The sequence below is a fragment of the Lepisma saccharinum genome, chromosome 2 (assembly GCF_977018435.1).
Source record: "Lepisma saccharinum chromosome 2, izLepSacc3.1, whole genome shotgun sequence".
In the NCBI taxonomy this organism is placed as follows: Eukaryota; Metazoa; Arthropoda; class Insecta; order Zygentoma; family Lepismatidae; genus Lepisma; species Lepisma saccharinum.
The window spans coordinates 31,527,210-31,551,682 of NC_139230.1; the positions used below are offsets into that span (position 1 = coordinate 31,527,210).

The 24,473-nt window shown below is 38.0% G+C and overlaps 1 protein-coding gene across 5 annotated transcripts in view; it reads left to right on the forward strand.

The window, feature by feature from the left end:
- Positions 1 to 20,534, forward strand: part of LOC145983985 (uncharacterized) — a 387,657-nt gene extending 367,123 nt beyond the window's left edge. For all 5 annotated transcript variants that reach the window (XM_083117228.1, XM_083117229.1, XM_083117230.1 and 2 more), the window contains one exon: positions 17,506 to 20,534. In XM_083117228.1, the coding sequence (XP_082973354.1) occupies positions 17,506 to 17,634 (129 nt within the window). In that variant the 3' untranslated portion in view covers positions 17,635 to 20,534. The remainder of the gene's footprint in view (positions 1 to 17,505) is intronic.
- Positions 20,535 to 24,473: the final 3,939 nt, after the last annotated feature.

Consider the following 24,473-nt stretch of genomic DNA (forward strand, 5'->3'; position numbering starts at 1 on the left):
TGGCCCACCATGTGGTTGCGCTACTGGTCCTATTTCTGACACAATCAATCATTTGCCTCTTATTACTTGTGACTGTTAGTTTGCAATAATCTTTTCATGGTGTTTTCATTTGGGCTTTTCGAGGTGAGCAATTCACAACACAGGATTATTATTATTATTATTATTATTATTATTATTATTATTTGAAGTAGGAGCTTTCATGGCGTGGTGCTAAGCACAGGGGAACACTTTACCTTTTTTTTACTTTAGGATTGGCATCCATCTTTATGTAGTCCCTTATAGAGTGATATTCCAAGAACTTCAGATTTTAAACAGCGGTCGTTGCACTCTCATGAAAAAAATGAACACAAATTTATAATTTTCTACCTCAAATTTGTATTTTTAATAATTTTTAGCTACTTCTTGTCGGAAGGAATCATGGAAAATAAATATCAGTTTTTTAAAATTATATTTTAGTAGTTTCAACATACTTGCGGACAGATTTATTTCTCAGAAGAAACAAACAAATATAATTAAAAAATACACAAGCATTTTTCACTTCAGGCCCATAGCCAGAATTGATCTCCAGGGTGAGGGGGGGGGAAGTCATGGGTTATCAGTGGAAGCTTTATAAAGCAAGTCCGTTTTCAAAAGTTTAACAGTATTATATGCGTGTGTGTGGGGGGGAGGGGAGGGGGTTATTAAGTTAATATAGGACACAGGAAATGTAGAAATATCATTCAAATGAATGAAGTTCTTTTATCAATATCTTGCACACACACCCCTTGTTCCCACTCATAGCTGAAGCCGGGGAATATTCTAATTACTTACTGCTCCTATGACTTCAGTTTGTAAATCAGATGAATGATTGTGATATTTGTTCTTTACATTCTGAGAATTTAACCTTTATCAAGTGTTGAGAAAAATAATATCTGCTATCTACATTTTCAATAGTAACTGCAAATAAATTTTATAAAGCAGTTTTACCAAATTTCAGAGGGGGCTGAGCACCCCCTGGCCCCTGCCTGGCTACGACCCCGCAGGCATGTCCTATGTTTTCTGTGGTATCCTTTCATCCTTCTGATGCCAAACTTTACAGCTCTATCCATTTCCAAAAAAAGGTAAGTAAGTAAGTAAGTATTTATTGCTCGTCTCATGTGCGAGCCATCGGCTGTGTACACTACATCTCTTCATATTACACAACTATGATTTTCCTTACAGACTACACTTTCCATTACATTCCATATAGGTGTTAAATAGCAGTTCTGGTTGTTTTAACTGTTCTCACTTAAACTAACACTTATTCCTCTTCCTTATCCTGTCTCTGTGCAACACTTCTTTTCCCCCTAACTGTTTGTAAATATACCACGACTTTTTCCAATAGTTCCATGTTCCTTTGCACTACAATTGATTCGAACACACTTTCCAAGCTTATGTTGTGTAGCTTCTCCTCCTGCAGAACACGCATGTCCTGACATAAGAATAAATGTTCTGTCCCATCATCACCATTGCATAATATGCATTTATATCTCCCTTCCTCATTTTTTACTGTATTGTGTCTCCATTCCCTTGCCTCATCCATGCCAACCCCTGTCTTGCCACCATGCTCACCTTCTTGATGTACGCTACTTGTCCCCATTCCCGCAGTCCCCTTCTTTGGAGTTCGAGCGATCTGTTTGTTTCACGTTCTGCTATTATTTCCTGCCTATCTATATCCTCTAATCTTTGTTTCACTAATTGCAATGTCCCCTGGTCGATGTGTTTCCTCTCCCAGATCCATCCCAGTCCAATTTCGTATAGTTTGCCTCTGATCTCTTTCGCCCATGTTTCCATTTCCTCCCCTTGTACCTGTTGCATCAGCGCTTGCCCTTTTACCGAGTTCTTCCTTCTCGATATTAATGTCGCCCAGTATTTAGCCCTTCTCAACATACCCCACGTATTCTCCCTTACCAGTCCAAGTTCCCGTAGTACACCACAGTTTGCAGTGCCCATACTGATATACAAAGCCCTCTTGTAAAATTTGCATTGGATTCTGTTTAGTACATCACCCCCCCCCCCTTTTGCTCCCCATGTCTCCCTCCCGTACCCTATTGACCCTATTAATAATGTAGGATACAGTTTTTCCACAAAATGTATATCGTATTTCTCCAATTTCCATACTGTCCAAATTATTTCATTTGTTATTGCCCCAGCCTTTCCTTGTACCGTTTGCATATGTCCCTGCCATAGTGAGAACTAACCCCAAGTATTTTACTCTTTTTACCCATTCTAATTCTTGCCCTCTGAAAGTCCACCTTTCATCTTTACCATATACATATCCATTCTTGAACACCATAATTTTTGTTTTTATGAGATTTACTTGCAGTTTGGATTCTCTGCTGTATCTTTCCAACCTGTCCAGAGTCCTTTGTAGGCCAGCATTTGTCTCTGAGATCAGAACCACATCATCTGCAAACATGAGCGTCGGTACCCTTGTCGTCCCAACCTTGGGGGTGTTGGCTTGTTCGCCCTCTATATACGCCACTATATCATTTATATAGAGAGTGAAGAGCAGGGGTGACAGAACACATCCTTGCTTTACACCAATTCTGATTTTCGTTTCTCTGTCACGGTATCCACTTGACACTGTACACAGAATTCGATCTTTGAATATATTGCCTTTATTGCGTTTATCATCATGGCCGACATTCCCATTTCCCACAGTTTGTCCCTAAGTTGATTTATATTTACAGTATTGAATTGCCTTTTGGAAGTCAACAAAACAGGTATAAAGCTTTCCTCTCTTTTTCTTCAGTTTTTCTTCCATCAATGTTTGGAGTGTAAATATATTGTCTAATATATTTATCTCTAAATCCAGTTTGTAATGGCGTTATCTTGTTGAATATGTCAGTCCATTTTTTAATTTTCCAGTACAGTATGCTCGTGTAGACTTTACTTAATACTGGAAGTAACGAGACCCCCCTATAGTTGTTTGGATTGTCCATATCCCCCTTTCCTTTGTAAATGGGACAGATGATAGACTGGCTCCAGCACTCTGGGAATAATCCCCTGTTGTACATACTATTAAATAAACATGTAGCTACTACCACCATATTGGAGCTTCGTAGCCTTGTTTTTACCATTTCCCCCAAAATTCCATCCGCCCCTGCAGCCTTCCCGCTTTTCAAGTTTTGTATTGCTCATCTGACATCCGTCTATGTTATTTCATTACCTAGGACAGGAATATGTGTCCCCAGGATTGGTTGGAAAATTCCATTTACGCCATTGTTTCCCCCTTCCACCTCTGGTATTTTGTATAATTCTGCAAAATATATATCCCATGTTTTTGGCTCTATGGTACTGTTGGTCCCTTTACTTCCCCTTAGCTTTTTTATCACCCCCCATATCGCTCTACTGTCTTTTGTCTCCATTGCTGCTTCTAGCATCTCCGTATTTTTTTATTTTCCAAACCTGCTTCGCCTGTTCTATGATTTGTTTATATTTTCTTCTGAGTTCTACATACAGCTGTCTTTTATTTTCACTATTTAATATCCTAAAATCTCTCAGTGCTTTTTGCAAAGTCTTTTTAGTTTCCCTGAATTTTCCATTGTACCACCTCTTCTCGTTGGCTGTTTTATTATGTGCGCTCGCATATTCCTCCCTGCTCTTGTTATAGTGTGCTGCAGCAAGTCTATGGCTCTTTCCACCTCCCCATTTTTCATTTCTCTCTCTATTTGCTCTGCCATCATCAACGTAAGCCCGTTTCCCATGATTTCTCCCATCCTTTCCCTTTCCGCCTCGTTCCATTTAAATTTCGGAATTTTTCTAGTTTGTACCTCTTTTTCCCTTTTCTGTGATCACTGTCCTCCCAGGTGGTTCTGATCTCAATGACAATATGATTGGGAAGTGGTGCAAATCTATTCTGTCTCCTACATAGAAGTCCCTCAGCTCCCCTATTATTTCCCTGGAACACATATCATAATCAATTACACTTTTCCCCGATTGAGCTACAAATGTATACTCCCCCTCCCGATCTCCAAAATATTTTCCATTTAATATATCTAGGTTCACTGCTTTGCACATTTGTAATAGCTGCCTGCCGTCTGTGTTGATAGTCTTATCCTTGCTTTTTCTTCCCCTTCCCCATCCCCTTCCGATATGACTTCTTCGTCTCCAATTCTGGCGTTCATATCTCCTAATATTATAATGCCTGCTGTTGGGTCACTATCTGCTTTCCTCTACACATTTTGTTAAGTCCTCAAAGAATTTTTCTGAGTGAAATTTTGAGGACCCAACAGCAGGCATTATAATATTAGGAGATATGAACGCCAGAATTGGAGACGAAGCGACACGTGTGACTTATCGTATTGCCTAGATCTGTTGTTGTAATGTGCGGTTTATCGTGTCGCCTATCTATTGTTCGCAAGCAACGCTTGCTAATAGACTGAAGGCACCATGTCGCTTGTCATTTAGTTGGGAACTCCCCCTGTAGCGCGTCGCTTCGGTCTCAGCACCTTCAGGATTTTACCAACCGAACGCTGGCCTGTGCTTCCCGTCATGCCACTACGATGTGAAATGTTGCTCTTGATTGGCTCGTTTCCAAGCAACATGTGTCGCTTCGGTGTGAAAGTTGCCTTGGACCGAAGGACCCATGTTGCTTTGGTGTGAAATCCTCGTATCATTTGTCGCGTGTCACTTTGGTGTAAAATCTCCTTGAGGAAACGGTGCAGTCAGAGCTTGTGTCCCTACGGTTCAAAAGGCTGCATTGATTACAGACTGCTCGCTTCCAAGCGACACTTGTGGTTTGTCGCCTCGGTATGAAATATCTCTGAGGATACTATTTATATTCTAATAACATAGAAAAATAAAACTCTAGTACACAATCCAACACCTGACGTCCGGAATCACTTTGCGATGTTTCTTCTTGTGTTACGCATGCTATTTATTTTACTTTTCTTTCCAAATTAATGTAATTTCGTGACTGCAAATCACTCCACAAATATAACTGTTTCTATCAATTCACGTACCGCCTCTCAAGACAAACAAATCTACATAATATATTCCAAAAACTAACAAAGTCGCATTACTTTCATAAGAAAATTAGCACCGACATTGATCGCACTGCCATCTATGCTTATCATCCGTCTGGGGAACCAGTTTCTTGGGTTGTTTTCCACACTACGTTATTCAAGGTGCTGTAGTGCTAGTGTTGTTGGTGGTGATACAGTCGCAGCCGTGTGTGCCAGTGGCGGTGGTGATCTTAAATTTAACTCCTCTGTGAGCCAGGTGGCAATGTGGGAACAAATTGAGGGAAGAGTGCATTTCATCTTCTGTACCAGATGATAGATTAGTTCTGCTTCTGCTTCTAGACTCAGCTGAGTGGCTGTTGATTTTAGACAATAAATTTGCAGTACATGGCTGCGATATCACAGGATATATATTTGGGGGGGGGGGGGTTATAGCGCAGAAACAAGGTCTCAATCAGCAAAAGTCATTAAGAAAAGTTGTTTACCTTGATGTCACCTTCCTCTACATTGTGTCAAATTTTAGATTTCATTGGCGGTAAAAGGGGATAGTACAAACATGCACGTCTGTATAACAATAGATAATAATTACCGGTACACGATACTAATAGCCATGTTTGCTTTAAAGTAGAATTTTACGTGAAACGGATGATGTCGATATTTTCACTTTTCATAATACAAGGGTCTCGTGGATGTAGTTCGCACAGGGCCTCGCGTTCCCTAACGGCGGCCTTGGGTTAAATAGTGATTTACCTTTGATTTTTTCAAATTGAAATTGATTTTTTTTATTTTACTTCACTTTTTGTGCCACTTTTGACTAATTTGTGAAGATGGGAATGAGGGATGATAGATGAAATTGATGAAACTCACGAACATCCATGCCCAGGCCGGATTCAAACCTGGGACCCCTGGCATTGTAGCATAATGTGCTAACCACTCTGCCATGTAGGCTAGCTGATTTACCTTTGAGTCTGACTTTAATATATGTAATTGGTGAAATTATGCCGTAGTAATATGTTAATTAAATACCTTTTAGCTGGTATTAGTTAGCCCCACCAAAATTTGAAACCCAAATATGTAGCCCCCCCCCCCCCCCCACACACACCCAATTATTTCAGGTTGTTGCCCACACTGGATAAGGCACTCAACCTCTCATTACCAATTTGACTGCTAAACTAATAATTGATTTGCTGGACTGAAAGAACAAACATATTTTCACTGCAAATTCACCTCCACTAGGAGACAAAAACATTGACTATCAATGATTGACATAATAGCAATGAATACAGTTGCAACTCTCGCACTGGTCATTTTAATGTGTGATTAGTAGTGAAAATAACTGCTGAAGAATATAATTTTATTTCAGAATATATTATGCATAACGACTGATCAGATTTGGATCAATAGTTTTAGATGAGGTTTTTCTGCACAAAATCGAAATTGGCCACCCCACAGAAATTATTTTCTAACCTCAAAAATAATAATTTATTAACATGTAGACCTAGGCATACGAGCAATAAAATTGCCCAATTGTGCTGATTTTTGCACTGTATTGCCATGTTTAGTTTCACAAAGGCTAAGTGGGATAAAACCTACAGCTTATAATGGAATCTGAGCCACTTAATTAAATGTACCTAACCGTGGATTGAACTCGGGACCCCTTGATTACAAGGCAACAGAAAAACCGCTAGACTACGGGGAGGTTCAATTTTAATCTTTCTTAGCATTTAAGAATTAGGTAGTTTGTGTACTCTTTGATTCCTTAACGTCGTATTTCTGCCTCTCAGATATTTTCAACAACAAGGATAAAGATAAAAGTAACAATGAAAGGATTGACAATTGATCACTGACAATTGTGATATTGCCAGAAGGGTTTCAGAGCAGAGTAAGAGTAAGGAGCAACTCCGAAGCATCGCTTCTACTCTGGTCCTTGCTCCGGAGCTGAGCATGGTACAACAGCACTCCAATCCGGGGAGTGGTTAGGGTTTTTTACATGCACACTTCAATCCGGAGAGAGAGTTATTTTTGTATATGAATGCTGTAACTCACCTATGAATAAAAGGAATGGACTGTTAACATAATCAAGCATATCTAAGAATTAGTGAGCTGCATGGAAACTGACAGATATGAACAATTATCTGCGAATGTTTGAAAAGTTCTGTAGTAAATTCGAAAATTTGTCATTCTGGTACATAATAAGGTCCTCCTCAGTAGCCGAGCGGGTTAAGGCGTTCACTGGTCTTGAGATCGTTCGCTGCGGGATGGCGTAGGTTCGAATCTGGCTCTGGTCGAAATTTATTCGGCCTACGTATAGGGCCGGTGGCAACCCACCATCGTGAGGAAATTGTTGAGCTCCGAGTGAGTGAGCGTAATCCAGTCACGGAGACCTACTATAACGGCTGGGGATACGTCGGGCTGACCCCCTGACTATTCCAATACTGGTTGAAGATCTCCACGCTTTTAGGCGACGAAGGAGAGCGTGGGAGGGAGACCAGCAGTCGGTAGGTATGCCTAGGCCATTCATGGGCTGTTGCACGATGGATTACCGTACATAATAAGTACGTAATATGCATTGGCGGTAAATAGTTTTAATGGTATCACAATGCCAGGGATCCGGGGGTTCGAATCTCGGCATGGGCATTCTTTGTGAGTGTCCCTTCATCATATCATCATTCATCCTCAGGCGGAGCCCAAAGCATGATGCCTTAGACCACATGGGCACGGTGCAGGACATGTTTATATTACATCAAAATCATCTCACCAATCCACCTACTGCATAAAACACAAAAGAATGTCTTCGGCCTGTTCGCACATGTTTCACAACAGGTTGTAATAGTTGGGCTGAAAAGTTCGTAGGCTAACATAGTAAAAAATATTTTTTTGACAAAATTCGATTTTATTATTCAATATAGTTGCCTTCGAGGGCGATACAACGATTATAGCGGTCATACAATTTTTCGATGCCATTTTTATAGTACGATTTCTCTTTAGCCTCAAAATAGGCCTCAGTTTCGGCGATTACCTCTTCATCAGTTCTAAATTTCTTTCCAGCGAGCATTCTTTTAAGGTCTGCAAACAGGAAAAAGTCACTGGGGGCCAGATCTGGAGAATATGGTGGATGGGGAAGCAATTCGTAGTCTAATTCATATAATTTTGCCATCGTTTTCATTGATTTGTGACACGGTGCATTGTCTTGATGAAACAGCACTTTTTTCTTCTTCAAATGGGGCCGTTTTTTCGTGATTTCATCCTTTAAACGCTCCAACAATGCTATGTAATAATCGCTGTTGATGGTCTGGCCCTTTTTGATGTAATCGATGAATATAATACCATGCGCATCCCACAATACTGATGCCATAACCTTGCCAGCCGACTATTGCGTCTTTCAACGCTTTGGATTCGGTTCATCACGTGCAGTCCACTCGGCTGACTGTCGATTGGACTCTGGAGTGTAGTTATGGAGCCATGTTTCATCCATTGTAATATATCGATGGAAAAATTGGTGTTTATTACGGTTGAATATCGCTAAACATTGCTCCGAATCATCAAAACGGCACCCATTTTGCACACAGCTTTCGCATGTTCAAATATTCATGCACAATATGTCCAACACGTTCCTTTGATATTTTTAAAGTCTCAGCTATCTTGATCAACTTCACTTTATGATCATTTAAAATCATTTTGTGGACTTTTTTGATGTTTTTGTCGGTAACAGCCTCTTTGGGGCGTCCACTGCGTGCATCGTCTTCGATGCTCATTTCGCCTCGTTTAAATTTAGCAAACCACTTCTCAACGGTTGATTTTCCTGGTGCAGAGTCCGAATAATGTTTATCAAGCCAAGCATTGGCTTCAACAGTATTTTTTTTTCGCCAAAAAGCAATGCTTTATTAACACACAAAATTCTTTTATATCCATTTTTTCACAATAACAAAAGCTGCTTCACTCACAATGCTATATCTCACGAACTAATTATCCGGCAGCTGTGAAATTTATACACGTATCTTTTGAAGGTTAGTACTAAGTAAAAATCACATGGATTTAATTCTAGTAACGCCATTTATGAGTCAGCCTACGAACTTTTCAGCCCAACCGTTATAGTTATGCTCTACTGTACAACTTGGTCATTATTTCCTGCTCCCGTTTCCAGGTTACAGAGTCATACAGAAGAGATATCCTTCTATTTCATAGTATAAAACTATTCCATATATGTTGGTACCTTCCTCTAATAATAACAACAACAACCACCTGCTGGATTCCAGGTGCTTGCTACCTCTAACATGCCTGGTCATTTTCGCCGAATTTCATTGTCCAGAGCATATACAGGTAGGGTCAAATTCCGCCACTAGAAGGCAGCACAAGACCTCCATGCATTAGGCAGTGGATAGCATTGTAAACAATGGGAAGCGAAGTGCAAGAATTGAAGTGTGTAAAAATGATTGAAAGTCATCGCTCCTTTGAACACTAAAAATGTGGCTTTAACAATAATAATAATAATAATATATGTGAAATAGAGTACTTCTTTCATTCCAATAGAATCAATTATATTCAAGAATAGAATTATGATAGGTGTTCCCTTAAACACATAAAAGAAAGTAACTCAAGATTTCACAGTAGGGAGATCACAGTTGATATGTTCTAGCATTTTCAATAATTATTTATCACAGTATACCATTCATGAATAATCTTGTATTTCTTTATAAAACTTAGTATGCTTGTTATTCAGAACAAATAAGCTTAAGAGGTGTGAATTAAACTTCATTTTACAAAGGGAAAGAAATATAATCATAATAATAAATATCCATTTTTTAATCTTAATTTCTTTTATAGGACCCCTGTTATATAGAAATTTTAGTGATCTTAGATATGAGCTAGATAATGATTGATTGATTAATTTGTTGTTTTAAGTCCACTTTATGCACAGTAAGGCTAATCGGGACTGGACCTACAGTTTAAAAAGGAATCCGAACCACTGTTTGCCTCCACCGGATATTGAACCCGGGACCCCTTGATTACAAGGCAACAACATTACCACTGCGCCATCGGGGAGGCCCTGCAGCACCTTGAGCCACCCCCCCCCCCCCACCCCCACCCTGCCCTCTGCATACACCTGTGGGACACACCAAATATTCGTGCTGCAGTCGTCTTAACCAAAACTGGTTCGTTGATATGACTGATTCAATTATTGTTTCATACACAGAGCCATAGACAGTGAAAATAGAATTTGGTATCTTCTGGAACAAATTCTCCTCCTATGCTTAGAGTATTTCATAGTCAAACTTTTCTGGATTGTTTCACACTTCCTGCAACAAGTTAGAAATGCACATTTTATATTATTTATTTTTCTGTTGTATCAGGTTATTTACAATGCGTTAATTGGTAGTATATTTAGTACAATTATGTCAGCACAGGGAATAGACAATACAGTAGTATTTCTAATAGAACATCATCATTAAAATAATGCACCGATAGGAAGAAATTGCCAAGTCCTGTAAATAGTCAGAATGGGGAATAAATTTGAAGCAAAATTCGTGCAATTTTGCCATTGCAACAGTCGATTTTTGGGACGGCATGTTTTCCTGTTGAAGAAGCACTTTTTGGGGTTGTTGGGAAAGTGATCTATTCACCTAATGAACTGTGGCATCATCTCCTGAAAATTTACTAAAATATTCAAACAGCCCTCTTATAGTAGTACACAAACACTACAGATTATATTTTTCAAGTTGATGTTATTAATCAACACCAAGAATATTTGATTGATTGATTGAGTGAGTTGGTGTTTTAAGTCCACTTTATGCAGAGTAAGGTAAATCGGGACTGGACCTACAGTTTAAAGTGGGATCCGAAACACTATGTGCCTCCACTGTGTATCAAACCTGGGTCCTCTTGATTATAAGGCGGCGATGCTACCACTGCACCATTGGGGAGCAGCAGCAGCAGCAGCCGACCTTCGTGGCAGAGTGGTTAGCACAGCACACTACAATGCAGGGGTCACGGGTTCAAATTCCAGGTGTTCTTTTGGTTGTCCTTCATCAATTTCATCATATCATCACTGATTCTCATCAGTGCTGTCAGCCCAAAGAACAAACGTCAAATCAAACCAAACATAATGCAGCTATTGTATTAATATAATACTTAACAATCATATTATCAAGACGTAAAACACAGATAATTGCAAGCAAAGTGAGCAGGAAAATTTTTATAATTATTTCTTTGGAAACTTACAAGAATATTAATTTGGCATCCATACATCATGTTACTCCCCCTGAACTGTTAGATGAAAGGCATGAGTGACTCACCAATTTGATCACCACATGATAGTGTGGTAGGAAAATATTTCCCTGGCATAGAAGTATATTGTCAACTATGAGGCGGATAAATATTTTGACAAGAGGGGTAAATCCCTCCATTAATTCGAACCCTGGCTACAGTGGTGGTGGCATGCCTAAGTATGGCAGCGTTAATTGGTATTTCTAATTTAGTGTAATCTCATTTCTGGATGTTGAGAGCCTACCAGGACGTGCTTCACTCTTCACTGACTTGCGGCCATCTTTGAAGCAGTTGTACCACTCCTTTATCTGTGTGGTGCCCATTGCTTCGTACCCGAAGGCCTGTCGAATCTTGCAGATCATTTCCACTTGGGATTCTCCAAGCTGGACACAAAGTTTAATGCAGTAGCGTTGTTCAAGTTTTTCAGTCATTTTGTCAAAAATGAAATTCCGACGCCACTCACTTACACCTTCTCTCTCATCGGCGGTCTGCTGGAGACTGACTGCTTCTGCAGGCTCAAAAAAAAATGCATGTCAGGATCACCTACATACGTGCATCAAACCACGCCTCCCTAACTACATTTGTTCATGACACAAAAATTAAGGTCGGATACTTTTTGAACAAACCTCATATATACAGGGAGGTCATTTCTCTGGTTTACCACCAGAGTGTCGGCCGTTCGGCGGCCTCTTCATACAACAGGTCCCGTCAAATTGAGTTCAGGAAGTCCGTAACAGACACTGCTTGTTTAATAATGTTTTCACTTTTCACAATTACAGTTACAATTGAAATAAGCACGTACCTTGTCGCAAGGATGCTGGAAAAGGTGGTCTCCCAAATATTTCTGGCACCTTATATCTGACATTTAATCTTAGATTAGACATAGCTACTTTATCATCAGTTGACAGAAATGGAAGACAGCATCCCGGCGCATAAAGCAAACCGAAAGCGTAAAATCATATTTAAAAGTAATAATAATGATGATCACTAACATCCTGTTATAAGAGATGTTGAAAATGACCTCCTTCAACAGCAATACAACATGTTTCTTAGGTTCAAGAGATCCTGTCTCTCGTAATGGCCTGACCACTTTTCTGCAAGAATTCGTTTTCACGTAATTATCGTACATAAAAACTCTTTGTTCAAGACTATATTTGTTTAGCGGCAGAACTAATGAATGAATAACAATTAACATACAATAAAACACTGGCACTGAGTAGCACACTAACTCAATAACACCATATAAACAACATGCGTACTGATAAACGCAAACAGAAGTGAACATGAACGTACACTGACTACGTCTGGTAGCCAACAGTGTTGCTAACAATTTTTTTTGGCAATGTCCCTACAGACGTAATCAAAATGTCCCTACGCCAAGTAAAGCGACAAAAAAAAAACACCTCATGACCATGCAAAACAGAAAATAAAATATACACATTTACTTATCAAATCTTTCTGCTCGGTGCTTCCACAATTAATGAAGGAGCGAATTTACAATACAGGACCCCTCCCCGATTTTTGTAATATTTCTCATACTCACAAATTGAGGCCTCCTAATCACGAATTTGAAGTTGAAATTTGGGGGTCACGTGTAGAAATTGCAAAATAAGTGAAATTGAGTGGTCCGCGATCGGCACTATTGCTCATTATTTACCGGAAGAGTTTTTGTGTTTCCAATACTTAACGAAATATATATTCCTGATATTACTATGACCACAAATTTTAACTATGTTTGCCAGTGGCGTCTCGTCCCTTGGGGCTTCCGGAGCTTAGCCCCTAAAGAAAAACGGACGTACGTAAATTTGTTGTCTGCTGCAATGGATACGACAGCGCTCAGAGCGGCATTGATGTCAATTATAGTTTTCCGGGGCTCGTCACAAAGGAAGGCATGGCCTACACCCATCTATGCTACAGCGAAGGTCACATGCTAGCAGAGAGAGAAGGGGAGAGTCCAATGGATTTGAGTGCTGATTCGGGGCTAGTTCCTTCGCGTCACGTTCGATCTCGTGTGTTGTTCTGTAGTGTTGTGGTGGCTTTCATTCGCTATGTTGGAGTGAGTTGATGTTCGAACACAAATTGATGAAGGACATAGGCTGTCAATTACAAGACACAATGAATTTGTCCGGAAAAATAGGAATATATTAAATAGAATTATCGATTGCTTAAAATTCTGTGGTCGACATGAACTTGCTCTACGAGGACATAATGAAAGAGAACAATCTTTAAACAGAGGCATCTTCCCAGATTTATTATCCCTTCATAGAAGAGGGAAAACTAAAGAGGGAACTTCGTGTTCTTTATTGTAGTGAAGAGTTGAAAAACATAAACTCTGTCAGTAGATTGCATTCATTTTTTATTTAAAATTATTTAGAGGGTACCTTTTCAGAAACAGTAAAAATGACAAACATAGTTTTAATAACTCTGGTGGCAACAGCTGAATCTGAACGGTGTTTCAGCACATTGAAGCATATTAAAACCTGCTTAAGAAATGCAATGGGACAAGACAGACCAAATGCCTTGGCACTTGCTTACAATAGAGATAGAATACATTTCAAACATAGAGGGCTTCAACGAAAAAGTAATAACAAAATTTGCTGAGCAGAAGAACAGGAGTCAACGTTCGTAGAAAGGTATGTTTCACAACAATACCTGTTTCTTTTGTAATCATGTGAATTGTCATTATATTTTAAATTCTTTAAAAAAATAAGTCCAGTTTTGTAGTTTAAAAGGAGATAAATACCCGTTTTTTTTGTAATTCATGTAATTTGTCATTACATTTTAAATTCTTTCAAAAAAGTAAGTCCAGTTTTGTAATTCATGTAATTTGTCATTACATTTTAAATTCTTTCAAAAAAGTAAGTCCAGTTTTGTAGTCTAGAAGAAAAAATACCTATTTTTTGTAATTCATGTGAATTGTCATTATATTTTAAATTCTTTAAAAAATAAGCCCCGGCCAAATTTGAGACCACGAGATGCCACTGATGTTTGCCTATCCTAACCTAACCTAACCTTACCTGAATGGTTTTGGGGCTATCCGTCAATGGTTTGTGGGCCTACCCATGCATGTTTTTTTTTGAGCCCAGATTTTAACTTTGTTTGCCTTGCCTAACCTAACTTAACTTAACCTTACCGAGAATGGTCAGTGGGGCTATTCCTGAATGGTTTTGCGGTAATTGTGATTACGAACCGATAAAAAAATTCATTTTCGTAGCACTTTAACGGCAAATGTTCATCATCGAAGATGTCATTTTCGTATCCTGCAATTTTACGGTCGATGCACTGTTGCCAAACTTACCTGTAATAAAATCAGTCCACACTCCACATGTTCTTCTACATCATGATTGTCGCTGTTACATGTAAGCACCTTCTTTGGGCAATATACTGAAATCCATAAGTTTATTAATTAGCCCACGGCCATCCTCCTGCACACTCCACCTAACAATCTGTACAACATTAACAACTTTTTTACTGTTCTCTTCTGCCATTCTTACACAATCCATGCTCTCCAAGTATGAAATCAACAGTGTGGCAATGCTGTAGACAGCGTAACTAATTGCGAACGCCAATTGTTCATATCAACAAATATGGCTACCATACTTGTATACAGAGAATCATTGCGAGAATTGAAAAGCTTATTTTACAACTACACGTTAATGAACAATTTTTTCACCTCACGCCAACATGTTAACTTGAGATAAATCATCACGACTAATTATTTCGTGAGTATAAGACGTAGCATAGAAATTACAGAAGGGTCCAGTATTGTAAATTCTTGCCATAATGAATAATAGGGGTGTGCGGGACAGAATTTTTTGGGTCGGGATGGGAATTTTTTAAAATCCCGACATTCGGGACTGAAAAATTTGCAATTTCCTGACCAAGTTGGAAAATTTTCACTTTTAGTGATTGTTTTTGCATTTCTAGAATAAAAACTTACAATTTCCGATAAGTTCCAGAAACTTACAATGCAGAAAACGTTGAGAATTAATGACTTTTTAAAGTGACCATTCGGTATTTCCTGACTGCTCGGGATCCCGAAAAGTCGGGAAGTCATTTCCCGAAGTCGGGATCGGGATGGAATTTTTTTTCCCGATCCCGGTCCTAACTTTTCGGGATACCGCACACTACTAATAAATAACGTTGAGTTGTTTACTGTTGATTATGTTATTTGAAGTCATACATGCTGCTGCTGTGGAGATAGATGTTGGTTGGTGATATATATGTTGTATTGGGTTGGTGCGAATTAAATGTCCGCTTTGACATCTGGTGGGAAACTCACCTCAACAACACAACACAGGGATTGGCTGAGGTCACAGGTCTAACGTCATAAACTCTGTATACATCCAGCAAACAGGCTGGAGCACCCAGACAGTCAGGAGGCAGTGTGTTGCTGAACAGGGTCATTTGAAAGTGCACCATGGAGAACACACAATTACGAGTGATTTGTCTTTATGAATTCAAACTGGGACATTCTGCTCAGCAAGCCACCAAAAACACTAACAGTGAATTTGGCCAGGAATGGTAAATGAACGCACCATTCGCCGCTGGTTTGTCAAATTTCGTTCCGGTGACACAGCATTGCAAAATGAACCCAGTGGTAAACAAGACTCGCCGTCTGGAGGTGTGCAGTTCTCTGAGTGTAAGGAATAACTGGGATGGTTTCCTGCATCGGATTGTCACTTCAGATGAAAAATGGATCTGCTATGAGAATCATAAAGGATCAGGACAATGGTTGGATCGTGATCAACATCCAGGGCAGTTTCCAAAACCACCTCTCCACCCACGGAAGGTGTTGTTGCTGGTATGGTGGTCTATGGTGGGTGGGATCCATCATGTCTTTCTCAGGTGAGGTGAAACCATCAATGCAAATTGTTACAGTGCTGAACTCCATGAAATGCACCATAAAATTCTCCACAAGCATCCAGCAATGGTCCACAGACATGGTGTCCTCGTGTTGCATGACAATGCTCGCCCACATGTCGCACAAAGGACGGTGCAGGCTCTCCATGAGTTGCAATATGAAACCCTTTCTCATCCAGCATATTCTCCAGACCTCTCTTCCATTGACTACCATCACTTCCGGCATCTCGATCACTTCCTGACAGGGAAGACCTTCACTGATGATCAGGCGGTGAAACATGCCGTTGAGGACATCTTTGCATCGCAGACTCCAGACTTCTTTCGCCATGGAATCCAATTGTTGGCTGAGCGATGACAAAAGTGTGTGGCTGCAGACGGCGACTATTTTGATTAACCAGGTATTGTAGTTTTGATTTTTTTGGCCTTCGGCAATGACGCACCTGGGCCGGACATTTCATTCGCACCAACCCAATATTTCCTGCAGTCTTTAACAATTCGGGTCCCGTTTTATTTCTCTTTTATGTTTTTGTATCACTTAACATTGAAAATATTCTTTCCTTTTCTGCTTTAGAATGCGGCAATGTTAGCAGCACTATTTTCGCAAGAGTGGAAATGTTTTCAAAAAAGAACTTGCCATGAAAGTTCTTGGTAACCGATAACATGTTCCAAAATTCTGATGGAGATTTGTTAGTTAGTTCTTTTTCTCCTCCTCACTAAAGTATCCAGATAAACTAATCCATTCATTCCAAACCGAGCATGAAGAAAGTGCAACTGACTGGCGAGTAAGCTTTGCACCTTTGCACAATAGAATGTTATTTTCCAAGATTGAAAAAAGTCCCTAGGTTTTCCCTCATTTGGCAAAATCTGTCCCTACGTCCCTACGCAGGCAAAATATAGTGAAAAGTCCCTATGCGTAGGGACATGTTCCTATGGTTGGCATCACTGGCGACAGGTGCAGTATGAAGCACCCTCTCGCGGCTGACAACTCCCCGATAAGCTGCCTGCGCTCTCACGACAACTGAGGATAAAGTAGCGATGTCTAGTCTAAGATTAGATGTCAGAAATAAGGTGCCAGAAATATTTGTATTTGGGAGACCACCTTTTCTAGCATCCTTGCAACAAGGTACGTGCTTATTTCAATTGTAATTGTAACTGTAATTGTCAAAAGTGGAAACATTACAAAACAAGCGGTTTCAGTTACGGACTACCTGTAATGCAATTTGCCGGAACCTGTTGCATGAAGGGTCCACCGAACGGCCGACGCTCTCACGGTAAATGACTGAAATAACCTCCCTGTATATATTTTTTTGTAATTGCAAACCAATTTTCACACATGTATTTAATTATCCCCCTCCTTTAATATGATGTATTAATAAGGTATTTTTAATTGCAGCAAACATGGTTGTTAAAACTAAGAGATACTCAGGATAAATGGAAAAGGACATTACAAAATACAGTGTTTCGATCTCCACGCCTCTCAACTTCCAGTGCTGGAAGAAAATCAACTACGTCGACCACCTGATCTTTACTGGAGGATTGGTAGACAGCAGGAAGGTGAAAATGATATGGTTATCATTGAGGATCACAGTACAATCTGGTATGGATATGTTCATTTCAGCAGACAGGATGCAAGAAACCAATCTATATTTCATTGAAAGAACTTCTTCAGTGATGAAGATAAACTAGGGGACATATGTACAGTGTACAGTGAACAGAAGTAACATTTGTTGTTAATGTGATGCTTATCTGACATTTGTGATGAAACTGTTATTGTTGTTATATGAGTAAAAAAAATATTAAAGAACAAATTTACTACTAAAAGTATTAAAGTGGCCCATGTTGCTGTGAAAATATTTTATTTTTATCCTCTTAACTAAGTGTCCAAGTTTCAGTTACTCATTGATTAAGGATCTCTTTCTTTGTAATTTCTCAGTTGCATATATGTATGTATGATACACATGTGCAGATGGATCAATATATATATATATATATATGTGTTTTTAATGACCTGATGTGAATAATTGAGTGAATGTTGGATTCTATATGAATGCATGCATATATATGCTCATACGGATACATTTATTTGCATAATCAACTGAGAATTTTCTCACACTGTACTTAAAATACATTGATGAATGAATACCCAAATGTGAAAGTTACCTGATGAAAAATATATATAGAAGACAGGTTGTGTTTTGTATATAATTATATATATATATATAAAGTTACGATGAAGTGTACGTGCAGAAAAACTTTTCTAAGTAAAATAAAACATTTTATTAATATGAAAGCCTTACTTTATACAAGGTTATTTCAATGCAATGACATTGCATCTGATTGTATTACTATGATGTTGAATGTTATCATAGGTTTGTGCTTTAAATGTAGAAACATATCACATCTTTGGGAAGAGAATGAAGCAAGAGCATAATCATTTGCAGATGTGATATTCATATCTGTTAAAATTGAGATGCTGTGAAATCCACTGCCTTAACATAACTTCTGTCTTTCTGTGAATACCAAGAACAAACTCTTCTTCAAATTGATTAGTTTCATTATTCATAGCTTTCAATTCTAAGCACAAACACAATCTGCATTTCTTCGGAAGTAATAAAGATATATATAAATACATGTAACTCAACAATTGAAACAGATTAAATATATTGACATGTATGGTAAAAATGCAGTGGTCTAGTAGATACTCGCCTTCATATAAATCATACCTATGCTAACAGAAATCCTTTTATGACTTCCATTTTGCAAAACCAATTTTATATTTGATGCTAAATTGTATCTACCATATAAAGATATATTTTTTCTAATGCATTAGATATCTATTTTAGTCACAGAGTAAATGCGATTGTGTGATATGAAGAGCAAGAAGTGGAATATCTATGATTTCAATAATGATGAGGAAATATCTCTTGAATTTTAAATATTTAAGAGGATTAGTATTGTTTATAACTATGAAATATTCTCTTTCTCATGTCTGTTGGTGTTTTTAATTTGTCTAGTCATGCATAAAGTTGTTTTTATGTTGTCTTCAGAGCAGCACAGCTGCTGCTTTCATGTAAGAACAAGGAAATCTTTATTTGTTAACATCTTCACTATTATTATTATTTCTTGTCTCATTTAGCTCCTGTAAGAAATAAATATATATAATACATATCTTAGTTAAGACTGTTCGTGTACTCATATGTTTGTGTAACTTTCTTTACACTGAAGATACAAAAATAATATTATGGATTCAGAATAACTTTGACAGGTAATCATTAAGAAATGGTAGACACAATTGAATAACAAGGTATAAACCCATTCTATTTAATATGTTGTACGTTTATTGTACTCTTTGTATGTTTTATGTTGTGATCAGGAAAATTTTTGTGCATATGTTGTTTTTGTTTTCAGTACAATTTGGAGAAAATTTGTTCAAAATATGAGTTAGCATGCATCCATTCATGCATGCATGTGTGTACAGGCACACACACACACACAGACAGACAAACGTATACACACACACTCACACACACACACACTCACACACACACACACACACACACACAAACATTCATACATACATGAAAACATGTAGAAATGCAAAAGGAAAGAAATATAAAACCCGATTTTTTTTTAAAAAAATAAAGTTATCATCTAGTAATTTTAATTAATTTGTATATATTTTTGGATTGGTATTATTTTGATCAATCAATTTTTTATATACAATCCTTCACTGTCATATGTGTGTTACTATAGTATTTCTGTGTGTTAGTGTAATGTAACCAATGCTTTTATTTTACAAATATCAATATGTACAATATTATATATTCCTTTGTTTATTGACAATACTACAATCTAATAGGTTTCCTCTGAAACTCAGGTAAACACTTAAGAAAATTTCTTCTTTATCTTCTAAGGAAAAAATAATGTATTTTGTATCACTAGTTATGAGAAATCTAAAAAAAAAGAAAGTTCCAAAGAATAAGTCTCTTTTTCAATTAGCTGAAAAAAAAGTGGGAAAGAAAATAAATTGAACCCTAGATATAGTCTATTTATATTGTTTGTATATGTCCTGCTTGTTTATGTGCCCATTTTGATCATAACTAAAAGGATGTTAAGTGTCTTTGTGTTTCCATCCATGTCTCTTTCTCAGCATAATTCTCAAATTGTTTGGCATTATAAGTTAGTATGTGTAATTATAATTTAATGTAATGCTACTCATCATATGTAAACTATGAAAGCAGAGTGCTAAAAAGAATTTGTCTAGTTTACCTAAATTCTATTAGACAACAAAAAATTGCCTGTACATTGGTTCATGCTATCTGAAGAATAAATATGTAATAATGATGTCCCTGTGATAAACAAATGGTAGCATGCTCATAAAGCTATATTTTCATTTTAACCATTACCACCATATTAGGATAATAAAGAAATGGTAACAACAATAATGTATTATTTCTTTGCACGCTACCAACAAAAGTTATTTATAAAGATTTGAATGTGACCAAGTATTAAATATGCAGCAATGTTTACTTTTATTCCTTACTGCAAAAAATTTCAAATATTCATGAAAGTCAGGAGATGCATTGTGCATGTTCAGGTAAGCCAAAACATTAAACATCCATTTCTGCCCTGACAAGATGAAGCTTTGAGCAGTTGCCTATTCTCCCATGTTATCTGGATTACAAACAGTAAACCATCTCTTTTGATATGTATAGAAATTGCTGCAAAATTTGAAGATATCAGACTTCTTTCTGTTTTTGTTTCACTTGCACGCCTGCATTGTTTTTTTATTTCTATTATATTTAATTAATGTATGATAAATGTATGCAATGAATACATTTTTTTGCCGTAAACCAAATCAAATTTTCAAAATACGCCACCGGCTTTGTATCGTCTGTAGCAGTGGGGGCCATTGGTGGGGGGGAGGCAGTTGCAACTGCCCTCCCCCCATTTTTTACCACTTTTTGCCACTTTTGCCCCTGCACTATACTAAACCTTATCTACCAAGGAATGGTGGAGGCACGTATTCGTTCAGAACCCACTTTAAACTGTAGGTCCAGTCCCAATTAGCCTTACTGTGCATGAGGTGGACTTAAAAACGAACTCAATCAATCTACCAAGGGAAAGTACACTGTCCTTGTCCTCCTACTAACTCAATCTGTAGGAGAAGTGTGCAAATGATTGCATTTTTTGTAATCGAATGTTGATGGGCACTTTACCAAAGGCCTTGACTAGTGTGAAGTTGGTGACAATATGTGGTACTAAGGTTACAGTTCATACGTATAGCGTGAGGAGTATGGGCAGTGGAATGTAATATGGATAGAAAGGGAATATCATAATACTAGGTCATTTTGTGAATCATCATGTACTCCTGCACAATTTATTTCTTAGGTATTAGATTTATTCAGCTAGCTTAGTGGTCATGCATATGAAGTGGTTGACTTTCAATCTCACCACCAAAGTTCCCAGGATTGATTTCCAGCCTGGCATGGGTGTTCTCTGTGAGTATACCTTCATCTAATTATCCCTCATCCTTCCCCACGTAATCAAGGGGTCCTGCGATTATCCAAAAAATAGTAGAAAAGTGCTACTATGATGGCCTCAATTCAGAGTGAAAAAGATGTGAGGGAACATTATCCTTTCATAAAATAATATCATTGACATATTTTTTTTAATATTACAACTAAGATTGAATTCAAACACTTAAATGCCTTTGAGAAGTGCATGTCCCCCTCCAGTGCAGGATAATCTCTTCTTTACATTGATGTTGGTTAATTGCTGCAGAGCCAACATATCACCTGCAGAATGTTGTTTTGTCTCTTCTCCACTTCTTATCAGAGATGAGTTGATGAGTCGTATTCCATATATGTTAATAAGTCACATTTCGAAGTGACTTATTGGTTCTCAGTTGGCATGAAATATCAACAATAATAAAATGTTTATGCGAATCTTACAGCATATTCCAATTTCAAATAAATCAAACATTAATTAGCTCTCCTGTGAAGTTAGTGCAAATGGACATCTGACAAATTAGTATTCAGCTGGCGATATGACAGCAGACTGCTGACTACTGGGAGCATGTGCCAGCTGTTGCTAAAAGAATAAACTATAAGGGTCCGCCAAATGAAAGTGAGACTTTGTTCCAGGTTGGAATATGCAAACATAAAAGAAATAATGGTGTTACATGGATTACATATCTGCTACACATTGCCTTGTTGGTTCAAGTAGTTGCCACAGAATGTCACTAGACTGTGGCTGCCCTGAGTGAAGAATATCCGTGGTTGTTAGTGGAACCAGTCTTCAATGGCATCCTGGACCTCAGCATCTTTAGTGAACCAGTGGCCCTTTAAAGCTATTTTAGTGGACCAAAGATGTGGTAGTCGCAGGATGACAAGTCGGGACTATAGGGAGGGTCAAACGTGGAAGTTTGACAATACACTGGTTTCATTCTCCACCTTCCTACCTTAGTCTTTCCTATTCTTTCTTTGCCTATTTTTATCACTTCATTCATTACTGTTATGAAGAGTAATGGGCTCAAACTGTCCCCTTGTTTTACTCCTCTATCCATCATAAAGACTTGTGATGTTTCACCATTCAGTCGAATGACTCCTTCTACTTTTTCATGCATCAGCTATACTGCTATGAATAGCTTTGGTGGAACCTTCCTGCTTTTAAGTTGTTCCCATGTTACTTTCCTTGCATCATGTCAAAAGCAGATTTCAAATCGAGAAATGTCAAATTTTCATCTTTTCCTCTGCTCAAAAATCTGTCCGATATGGTCCGAATTGAGTATATGTGGTCTTGTGTCTGTCTTCCTGGTGAAATGCTGCTTGCTCTTATTCAAAGTCTGTTTCTAGGCAGATTCAAAATATTCTTTCCAATATACTTGAATATATTTGTTTATTTATTTATTTTATCGAAGTTTTAGATACAGTACTGAATGACCATTTTACAATGAAACAGTTACAGCAGGAAAGCAACAACAATAATAACAACAAAACAATAGCGTACAAGATGACACAGAGAAAAGAAATGAAAATTACATGTACATTGTTAACAATTTTCTGAAACTGTGATCTGTCAACTGTCAACATTTGGATGCAGGTTATTATATGAGTGAGGAAGCCAATAGAAGAGAGACTGCTGTAGAAGGAAAAGCCTTGTAATGGGATTGTGAAAGTGTTTTACATTGCAGGTTGGCCATTTGGTAACTCGTAGATGGAGTTTGTTGATCAGAAATTTGGATTTAATTTTGCCATTCATGATTTTATGCAAGAATTTCATGTCTGCTAATTTGTGATGAGTGTGTGGTGCTTGGATATTCAAGACAGACATAATATCTGATTTGTGAAGGTGTCTCAGAGAAGATATTATATGGTGAGCAATGGCGAGGAAAATGTTGAGGACAGAATCAATCCAGGAGAGATTAGTTTTTAAAACCATGGTCCAGATAGGGGAGATAAGAGATTTGAAAAATATGCTGATTGACAATTGATTTTGGATTTCTGTGAATCTGTAGAGAAGACCAAGAAAATGCATTGTTCTCTTAGTAGTGTTTGCAATGTGCTCTTTAAAGTTTAGTTTTTCATTGATGATGATGAAATAAAACTTTTTTGATGGGATTGTTTTCAAAAGAATAAACAGAATTGAGTTAGTTCCTTTTTAGATAAATGGTGAGGCAGGAGCATTTCTGGGGATACAACCCAAGTTTCCACTGACGACACAACACAAGTAGTTTTGTAAGAGCTTGCTGTAAGATTAAGAATCGTGTTTTGATGAATTTCTTTGAATAGTTTTCAGTCATTGGCAAACAGAAGAACATTTACAGGAAGAGAAGACAGTCTGTCAGGAAGATCATCCATGTAAAGAAGAATCAAAATTTGGCCTAAGAGTTTGGGAGACTCCAGACAAAACAGGAAGGATAACATGCTGTCTCGTGCACACAGATAGTCTTGTAGTAAGGATAGAAATTTCCCATGGATGTGAAATCTAGATTGTAATTTATGAAGAAGCAGATTATGATTAATTTTATCGAAGGCTTATTTGATTGATTGATTGATTGAATTGCACAGAAAGGCTAATCGGGACTGGACCTACAGTTTAAAGTGGGATCCGAACCACTATGTGCCTCCACCGGGTATCGAACCCGGGAACCCTTGATCACAAGGCGACGATACTACCACTGCGCCATCAGGGAGGCCTTCCCCATATTTAAAACTTAGCCAAAAGTGACCCAAGAAGCGAAGTAAAATAAAGCAAATCAATCAATCAATCAATCGAACATAGGGTCTCCGGTTTCATAGAGCAGTAAGCAAAGCACTCGGTCATGAAGACCTTCAAAATTGAAATAATAAGTGGAAC